We start from the raw sequence: 10234 nt of genomic DNA, 5'->3' as shown, positions 1-10234 counted from the left end.
CAGAATTGTTGATGATCAAGGATTCAAAGAAATACTCATAGTATCCATCATTTATAGTTGTATACAAATCAGATGCATTGGATTACAGTAGTGTACAAATGAAAATATTTCAGACTGATTAATGGATTGAAACACATGGAAATGAAGTATAGAAGAAAAGCTGTTACATTTGAGTGATCCAGGGCCGTATTTGTTTGGGCACACAAAGTTTTGCAACAGAAAACTGAAAGGAGTGTTCCTCATTGGACAAGTTCAGGTTGTTTTAGTGAGTTTTCTTCCATTTAGTGCCTAATGAATAGGACCCAGGAGGATGGAAATACAGGTAGATTAAGGCACATGGCATATTTATGGATCTGGTTCAAAGGAATCAAACATCTCATCCTTTACTTGTGACCTAATATTGTCATCAATTTGTTATTCTTGTTGCGTCTTTTAAAGTAGTATACTGCTACGTTCTCTCAATCTATTCTGTGCAATCACGCTAGATACATAAATACCAAATAATCAAAGTCCTAAATTAACCATCTAGGGGTCACTATATTTCCAAAGCCTCCTGCCTTAACAAAATTGACTTAATATCCCATACAGGTGTAAAATGTTATACCACACAACCATAATTAGTTCAGGTACAAAGATACTGATGAGTGCAGTGTTCCTGCAAAACCGTAAACCCTGTTTAGCTCGACATTACTTGGAGATACAGTATACCTCCTCTCCAAGCAATCATCATTTGGTACTGGTAAAGACTGACTGTAGTAGAAATTGCTGTGCATCAATTTGACATATCCATGATTGAAACAACATTCAAGGCTCAGAGCAACAAGTATTGGCACGTTGCGTTAGTGGAATTGGCTAGAAACCATACATCCCTCTGTGTGTAAGGTCCATAGTTCAGATAGAACTGAACTAAGATATTTCAGTGACATTGGTGCCTGGAATGAGGTTGTGGTCCTTGCCCTCTATTAGATGGTCCCATTGATTGAAGTCTTTATCTAAACCTGCAAAACAAAGGCAACCCTGTTTGACACATTCCCCACACAAGGAAATGGCTTTGCGTTCTCTGTTTTATCAAATTAAAACTATTCAAAGGAAAAAAGCTCCCGCACACAGAATGAACATGTCCAATGCACCTGTTGAAGCAACCAACACTCAAATTAACTACATACAGATTCTTACCTAGATGTCTCTGCAGGAACGCTAGCGATGCTCTATTACAGAGATCGATGCCGACCTGAGGGTCGAGCTCTCCTTTCAGCTTCAGGATCTTCCCTATCCAGTTGCCAGTCAGGAAGGTGAAGTCTGGGAAGCTCTGGTGAACGGTTCCCCTGTGGGGAAAAAGAGTATAGAAGATTACTCGAGTGTCCATTGTCATTTTCAGATCAAATAAATAAAAACATTCTTAACCCAACCCCCTGAGAAACACACACTGAGAAGCTGGATGCCAGGGTCAGCTACATAATATTTTATATATATTTTTTTATGTCATGATGTGCTCCTCACATACCAATTGAGGCAACTGTGTGTTCTCTTGTGCACAACTCAACTGAACCAAAGAGTTGGCTTAGCCAACAACGTCACAAAAACGATGTGCACGCTTTCATGGGGCAGTGTTGTGATTCTGGATGGCCAGATTGCTCGCAAGAATGACAGTGGCTTGTTTCATCTTGTTCTTGATACCTTGTCTTGTTTTGACTGACTTCATGTCAATGCTAATATGGCTAATCAAAAGGGAACCATTGCGCTAAATGGCTAAAATTCAGTAGCTAGCTAACCAACAACTGTAACGATGTATTTGAGAATGTGCACATTTATGTTTTCAATAAACATTGGAGATGAAAGATAACTTACATGTTGTCAACAAATTAAGCCAACCGTGTCTTTTAACCCATAGTTGCGCACGGATCGTTTTTGTTGCTAAACAACCAAACAGTCTATAGGTGTGGAAAACAAATCTACTAATCTATCATCTTTCACATTGTCATCTCAGTAACAGTGAATGTATACTCTTTCCATACTTGATGGTGATCATTTTCCTCTGCATGGAGGTGGAGGAGGAGTCCAGTTTCCTCATGCGACTGATGTTCCCGGCCCACTGGAACTTCTCAGAGTTGATGAAGAAGATGGGCTGCTTTACCCTGACATAGATCTCTTCATCCAGGGGGAACATCCACGCGTCCAGGGCAATGCCACACCTGAGGAGATCAACAGAATATACAAATAATATTGTTGTGAGTTCGGGGGGTATCCCCAACCAGGACCCGAACCTGGGTCCAGCAACTGTCAACCCAACATCTTATCTGTTACGCCAAGAGATCTGAACCGCTTGATAAGATCGCTAGGTATTATGTTATGGTTGCTACAATATTATAATATGGTAATTTAGCAAGAGAGATAGGTACGTCTCTGTGCTTGGTAAAGATATGAGGGGGGGCGACATGACCTCCTCCTTAGGACCATCTGGCAGAACGCCCAGAATATGTTCTATAAGTTAAGATAGGAGACGGTGCCAGACACATGCAGGAACCAACCCTATGAACCATGCAAATATAACTTGTCTGTGTAAGTAGTAAATAAGATAACTAACAGGACTGCCCCGGCAGAGCTCACTTCAGACCGGTACTTTATGCATCTACATTTGACTGTGACCTCTCCAGCTTGCTGTTAATAACAATGATTCATTTAAGATTGACTTCAGGTGTCCCTGGTGGTAATTTCCACGACATAGTGTTGAATTTCCACGACAGGGGACTGGTCTGCAACATTACATTGAGGGTTAAGAAACAATGATTTAGTAGATATTTGTATCCAAAGAGACTGACTGTATAGTGTGTATTATTTTCAGTATAAAATATGGGACTGTGGGGGAATCAAACTCACAACTCTGGTGTTTTATCATGTTACTATTTTATTTTTATCTATTTGTTAATTTTCTTACTTTTTAACTGCATTGTTGGGAAAAGGCTTGTAAGTAATTCACGGTAAAGTCTACACAAATACAACTTTATTTGATTTGATTCAAGCACCATGTTCCAAGGAAACCTTTTGAACCATCTCATCTTAATGTGCCATTTGATTACATTGATTAGACTTTAGTAGAGGGAGGAAAATGTAATGCAAATTTGAAAACTGAAACGACTGTTTGAATGTGACGAAATTGAGAGGGGTAGCTCTTACTTGAAGTTGACGTCTTTGCAGAGGGCTTCGATCACTGTTGCTCCCCCGAAAGAATGGCCCATCACCGCTATCCGGCACAAGTCCATAGAGTTCTGGGAAAGTGGGGAGATACAGGGTGATGTCATTCATTACCAGTAACACCAGATATGATTCAAACAGCAGACAAGTAATCGTACTAAAAGTTTGAACACGAGTTGACTGAATATTAATGGAACGTTCAACCAACATGCACAACTTGTAGGGCCTGTTTATTATCCAATGTGGAGGAATATGTCAAAACAGTTATCAAAAACTGTCATTCAACAAATGAAAAACAGGTGGTCTTGTTTCTGCTGTTTCCTCCACATAAAGGGTTCAAGTGGTGTTGTGAAAAGGCTGATTGTTGTCTAAAAGCAGTGTATTTAGCCATTCGCAGCAGCAGAGAACACAAAAGGGTTCAAAAGCCGCTGGTCACTGATTGTTTCATTTGAGACATAAAATATTCACCTCCAAAGTCGTCCAGTCAAAATCTGTCTGAAGCACGTTCTCCATCTTTTTTCCTGAGTTGATTTGGATGAGTGTATCCAAAGCCTTTATGCACTCGTCAGCTCGCTGTTTCACCTAGAAATAGACAGTTCAATATTATACTTAGTTCTCAAACACATGAAATGGTCTTCCTAACAGAATGCAATGTACATTTGGAGTTATATGTCCTGTGTGGCTCAGTTGGTAGAACAAGGGAGATGCAACGCCAGGGTTGTGGGTTTGATTCCCACAGGGGACCAGTATGAAAATGTATGCACTCACTACTGTTAGTCACTCTGGATAAGAGCATCTGCTAAATGACTAAAATGTAAATATATAATACAAATGCAATATTCCATGTTATGGCAGTAGTGGTATCACAGTCATAAAACAAATGTATGACTCAAATGTAGGGTCCTGAGGAATGGCTCAGACAAACAGATAAAGAAGTCTACACATTACACTGTATGTGACATGTTCAATTCTATGTGTACCTGTTTATTCCTAAGGGGGAATTCACTCTCGCCTGGTTTCAGAGATCGGTAGTACATCCATTCCTCTACCAGGTTCTCTGGGGCCTCAGGGTTGGGTTTAGGCGGCGACAGCGACGCCTCATCTTTCTCAGGCTCTTGAGACTTTTCATGGTAGAAGAATGTTGCAGAGGCTGATTCATCCCTAGAGTAAAACACCAAATACAGTGGGGAAAAAAGTATTTAGTCAGCCACCAATTGTGCAAGTTCTCCCACTTAAAAAGATGAGAGAGGCCTGTAATTTTCCTCATAGGTACACGTCAACTATGACAGACAAATTGAGAGAAAAAAATCCAGAAAATCACATTGTAGGATTTTTTATGAATTTATTTGCAAATTATGGTGGAAAATAAGTATTTGGTCACCTACAAACAAGCAAGATGTCTGGCTCTCACAGACCTGTAACTTCTTCTTTAAGAGGCTCCTCTGTCCTCCACTCGTTACCTGTATTAATGGCACCTGTTTGAACTTGTTATCAGTATAAAAGACACCTGTCCACAACCTCAAACAGTCACACTCCAAACTCCACTATGGCCAAGACCAAAGAGCTGTCAAAGGACACCAGAAACAAAATTGTAGACCTGCACCAGGCTGGGAAGACTGAATCTGCAATAGGTAAGCAGCTTGGTTTGAAGAAATCAACTGTGGGAGCAATTATTAGGAAATTTACATTTACATTTACATTTTAGTCATTTAGCAGACGCTCTTATCCAGAGCGACTTACAGGAGCAATTAGGGTTAAGTGCCTTGCTCAAGGGCACATTAACGTCATTTAGCAGACGCTCTTAGCCAGAGCGACTCACAAATTGGTGCGTTCACCCTATAGCCAGTGGGATAACCACTTTACAATTTGGGGGGGGGGGGGTTAGAAGGAATACTTTATCCTATCCCAGGTATTCCTTAAAGAGGTGGGGTTTCAAATGTCTCCGGAAGGTGGTGAGTGACTCCGCTGTCCTGGCGTCGTGAGGGAGCTTGTTCCACCATTGGGGTGTCATCCTCATTTATGCGCGCTCTCCGCGAATACGGCGGGCCAGCTGGATGTCCTTGGGCATGATGGTCACCCGCTTGGCGTGGATGGCGCAATGGCGAAATGGAAGACATACAAGACCACTGATAATCTCCCTCGATCTGGGGCTCCACGCAAGATCTCACCCCGTGGGGTCAAAATGATCACAAGAACGGTGAGCAAAAATCCCAGAACCACACGGGGGGACCTAGTGAATGACCTGCAGAGAGCTGGGACCAAAGTAACAAAGCCTACCATCAGTAACACACTACGCCGCCAGGGACTCAAATCCTGCAGTGTCCCCCTGCTTAAGCCAGTACATTTCCAGGCCCGTCTGAAGTTTGCTAGAGTGCATTTGGATGATCCAGAAGAGGATTGGGATAATGTCATATGGTCAGATGAAACCAAAATATAACTTTTTGGTAAAAACTCAACTCGTCGTGTTTGGAGGACAAAGAATGCTGAGTTGCATCCAAAGAACACCATACCTACTGTGAAGCATGGGGGTGGAAACATCATGCTTTGGGGCTGTTTTTCTGCAAAGGGACCAGGACGACTGATCCGTGTAAAGGAAAGAATGAATGGGGCCATGTATCGTGAGATTTTGAGTGAAAACCTCCTTCCATCAGCAAGGGCATTGAAGATGAAACGTGGCTGGGTCTTTCAGCATGACAATGATCCCAAACACACCGCCCGGGCAACGAAGGAGTGGCTTCGTAAGAAGCATTTAAAAGGTCCTGGAGTGGCCTAGCCAGTCTCCAGATCTCAACCCCATAGAAAATCTTTGGAGGGAGTTGAAAGTCTGTGTTGCCCAGCGACAGCCCCAAAACATCACTGCTCTAGAGGAGATCTGCATGGAGGAATGGGCCAAAATACCAGCAACAGTGTGTGAAAACCTTGTGAAGACTTACAGAAAACGTTTGACCTGTGTCATTGCCAACAAAGGGTATATAACAAAGTATTGAGAAACTTTTGTTATTGACCAAATACTTATTTTCCAAATAAATTCATTATAAATCCTACAATGTGATTTTCTTGATTTTTTCCCCTCATTTTGTCTGTCATAGTTGACGTGTACCTATGATGAAAATGACAGGCCTCATCTTTTTAAGTGGGAGAACTTGCACAATTGGTGGCTGACTAAATACTTTTTTCCCCCACTGTAGCTCTCTTTAAGCGGCACCAATATTGACATTATATCATTTTGGTTGTTGTACAATGCTGACAGAGATCTGGAAAAAGTGTTTTATTTAAAGAAATACACAAGTGTACTTTAATGAATAGGATATAGGAAAACTTCTTGAGTACATGTATAATATTACATATTAAGTGTAAATAAACAGTAATGTCATACATACATATAATATTACATATTAAGTGTAAATAAACAGTAATGTCGTACATTAGTCAGAGATTGTCTATCTAGGCCTATTTCATTGATAAGAAGCTGAATGGGTCCACACAACACACATCATTAACGCTTCCGTAATCACACTCACTCGTTTGGCAGACAAACCAACCAGATTCATTCAGATGCGGTCAAATATATTGGCACCTTTTCACAATTCACTATTTATTCTAAAATAAGTTCAAATTGATAAAACGTTTGGTGTTCACATGTGTATTTGTTGGATTTACAACTGCCCAGGACCAAAAAATAAATAATCTAAACTGAAAAAGAGATTTTTCACTTCAAAGTCAAAAATGGCCTGGACTAAATTATTCAAAATTCTAATTAATTTGGTTGGAGGCAAGTGATTCTCATTTATGTGTAATTTATCTGATCTGTGGTAAGTTGCAGGTGCCTACAGGGTAAGAAATAGCCATTTAACCAGTTTTGAAAAGAGAAAACAGACAATTCTGCTCCATTGCATTCTATTGTTAGGTGCAAGAGTGACAAAATATTTGACTGCATCTTTAACACAACACAATAGCCAGTTCAGTACTGCTGAATTTCACAGAAGTCCACAGCAGCAAGCTTAACCTGTATAGGGTGTGATGGGCTTTAGGCCATAACCCCATGACCGACAGGGTTAGGCCACAGACCAGCCATTATGCTATCCATATAGTACCAGCAGTCCATACTGATAAAAATGTGATGACCTAGTTTGTACCATTGTCTGCACACCCACTCCTACCCTGAGATAAACAGGCAGGTCGCTCACGCCTGCTGCCTATATGGGGGCGACTGTCTGTGTATTTATGGTGAGTCCTATGTCATTGTTAGCTTAAGTACATTAACTGTTGACTGGAATCAAATCCCTTCCTCTGTCCATTAGATTAGGGAGCGCATGTCAAAGTCTCTTTTCATGAATGAAGTGGACAGACTGTGTGTACAGTTTGTGTGTAGAGAGAAAGAGAGTGTGTAGAGAGTTTGTGAGGTACCTGTGTTCCACTGATGCCACTATGAAGCCCTGTGAGGCCAGTTCTGTGCATATGGCTGAATATAAAGTTCTGGGGGAAAGAGGTGAGGCATAACATTATGTCCATATAATAACATAAGATAATGTCCATATAATGGAGAATGTACATGTAAGTTGAACAATAAAATTGTGTTTGTACCTGAAAGCTCCAAGTCCATGAGAGAAGATGACTACTGGATACTTCCCATTTTGTTTATATGGGCCATTCAGGGCAGCAGGTATCTTGAAAGATCCTTTATAAAACACCAGAAACAAACACAGTTTGTAATTGAATAACATCTACTGTACACTGCATAAAACATTGTCAATCTAGCCCACCTGAGTTTTATGTTCCAAGATTACTATAGCTAAAATAAACTAAATGTTAATGAGTACCATAGAATAAAAGTATTTACCAAAGAGGTAATTGAAAATCTTTTCACTCAGCCCTCTGTTGATTTTCATGAAGTCTGCAAGCCCATAGAAATATCCTTTACATGGGATCCAGTCTGGTTTTTCAGCATTGTCGGATGCTACACATGGATAGTATAACCGAAAGAATGTTCCCTGGTGACAAACAGTTTCAATGGTTGTTACCAGTTGGTTTTGTATTTAGAAAATATAATTTTTCCTAGCTGGTAGGAAAATGACAAAAAGAACAACACTGTTTACCTCTACAGTGTGATCCATCATGAAATCTGAACATCCCACTGCATTGGGCCCTTTTGCTGGTGGGATTCCAAGGTTGTTGCTACAGGAGTTTCCCATAGCTGCGAAGACTCAACTTGCACCTCTGATCTGTAAACGCATTAGGATGTCAGTGAGTCAGCATGACTAAGCACATATCTACATGGTAGATACAGAGTAGGCAGTGTATTTCAACAATCCATGTCTTCGTATATTACATGTGAGACTACAGTTCTCCAATAAAGGAGCATTAAGTCAAATTATGTGATGAATGACAGCACCTAGCAAGCTGTCTTTGGATCCTCAATGTATCTAACGTTATAGCTGACAGTTAATACATTACAGAAATCATTAGCTAACTAGCCACGACGATAAGACTGATTTAGTTACAACCAGCTAGAACATGGCATTAATGAATTAGCAAGCATGAAAGAAATTGACTAACGTTAGATATCATGAGTAACTAAGCATAGACGGATGCCAAAAGCTTAAAACTTTGATTTGTTAGCTTTGTGATGCTAGCTATAACTCTTTAATTTTTACAATATTGTTTACGTTTTAAAGCTAACAACTACCAATGACAAATGAGTTCGATTCAATTCAGTAAGGTATCCATAACTGATCCTGTCCTTGACCACTGATACATCTTCTTACCTAATAACTGTATGAGTCCACCTTTAGCAAACATCGACCTCTAGCTTGGCTAATAAAGTTACTTTGAAAGACATACCAGTTGCTCGTGCTAGCTAGGTCAATATTATCAGTTGAAACCAGCTTAAAAGTATGTGTCATTCAGGAGTGGCTTCCTAGCTGTATTCACTGTCTGTGGACACACATTTCGTAAGAGTTGGGTTGGACAGATCGGGACTAGTGGTGCACCAACTGACGTAGCTGGTTAGCTTAGCATTAGCACTTGTTAGCTACAGAGTGACATTAAAGGGCACGGTCTCGTGCGTCTTCATGGCTTCTGTGTACTGTAATAGCAAATATTTTGTATCACTAAACCACTAAACCAAGATAGACCAAAGCTTATCGTTTCAAACGGGAAAAAATGAGTCATATTGGGCGGAACAAGCAAGGAGGTGGGCAGAGCCAAGCACGAGCTAGCGAGATCCTATACACGCGTACAATCTCATATTTGCATATTTCCGTTGGGGAACGTCTACTCTGTGAAGTGCGCCTTTGCACTCCTTCTAAACTACTATGTTTTAAACCTTTAGCAAAAGGTAAAGTCTACAATATTTAGTCCACTCTGTTCGTAACATATTCTAGTTTTGGGAAAACTGTATTGAGATCAAATGTTCCATCGATGAGAAAATGTGCAGAATGTCGGCCAAAATCCATCTCGTTCCAGTTTCTCTCACTGGGCTTCCTCTAACTACCATATTTGGTAGTGAGTGGAAACTCCAAGCGGATGCGTCACATTTATACATCCGGTGAATATCTGTCTCACTGTTCTATCGGTGATAGTAGTATGGTAGGCAATCCTTTTGTGATTATTTGCATATTTATTGCATCACACAAACGTGTACATTTTAGTCATTTAGCAGACGCTCTTATCCAGAGCGACTTACAGTTCGTGCATATTGCCTTACCTCCATAACTTGCTACATTTGCACACACTGTATATATATTTTCTGTTGTATTTTTTGACTTTATGTTTTTTACCCCATATGTAACTCTGTGTTGTTGTTTTTATCGCACTACTATGCTTTATCTTGGCCGGGTCGCAGTTGTAAATGAGAACTTGTTCTCAACTGGCTTACCTGGTTAAATAAAGGTGAAATAAAAATAAATAAAAAATGTCATACTGGCCCCCCGTGGGAAACGAACCCACAACCCTGGCGTTGCAAGCGCCATGCTCAACCAACTGAGCTACAGGGGACTATATGCACAGACCAATATGCAAATATAACAAAATATCAAAGTAA

The 10234-nt window shown here is 40.5% G+C and overlaps 1 protein-coding gene across 2 annotated transcripts; it reads right to left on the bottom strand.

Moving 5' to 3' along the window:
• Window positions 1–35: 35 nt before the first annotated feature.
• Window positions 36–9600, bottom strand: LOC121548614 (platelet-activating factor acetylhydrolase). Of its 2 annotated transcripts, none has more exons than XM_041860125.2 (11): window positions 9034–9600; window positions 8289–8414; window positions 8033–8183; window positions 7777–7870; window positions 7600–7668; window positions 4173–4353; window positions 3661–3774; window positions 3175–3266; window positions 2016–2192; window positions 1177–1325; window positions 36–998 (listed from the first exon to the last, which is right to left on the bottom strand). In XM_041860125.2, exons 2-11 carry the CDS (start codon window positions 8382–8384, stop codon window positions 907–909), a joined length of 1215 nt encoding a protein of 404 aa, XP_041716059.1. In that variant the 5' UTR covers window positions 8385–8414; window positions 9034–9600; the 3' UTR covers window positions 36–906. The 2 variants fall into 2 exon arrangements, with proteins under 2 accessions (XP_041716059.1, XP_041716058.1); XM_041860124.2 differs by having other exon boundaries at window positions 8958–9599.
• Between the last annotated feature and the right edge of the window lie 634 nt (window positions 9601–10234).

The sequence above is a fragment of the Coregonus clupeaformis genome, chromosome 33 (assembly GCF_020615455.1).
Source record: "Coregonus clupeaformis isolate EN_2021a chromosome 33, ASM2061545v1, whole genome shotgun sequence".
Classification (NCBI taxonomy): Eukaryota; Metazoa; Chordata; class Actinopteri; order Salmoniformes; family Salmonidae; genus Coregonus; species Coregonus clupeaformis.
This window is presented reverse-complemented; position numbering and strand designations above follow the sequence as displayed.

What these genes read in the sequence shown, in the direction of transcription:
- LOC121548614 (XM_041860125.2), bottom strand. Translation starts at nt 8,384, where the DNA reads ATGGGAAACTCCTGTAGCAACAACCTTGGAATCCCACCAGCAAAAGGG. An exon ending in CATGGACTTGGAGCTTTCAG is followed by an intron (nt 7,669 to 7,776) that starts GTACAAACACAA and finishes TCTTTCCCCCAG; the next exon opens with AACTTTATATTCAGCCATAT. An exon ending in AGGAAAATGATCACCATCAA is followed by an intron (nt 1,326 to 2,015) that starts GTATGGAAAGAG and finishes TTTTCCCCACAG; the next exon opens with GGGAACCGTTCACCAGAGCT.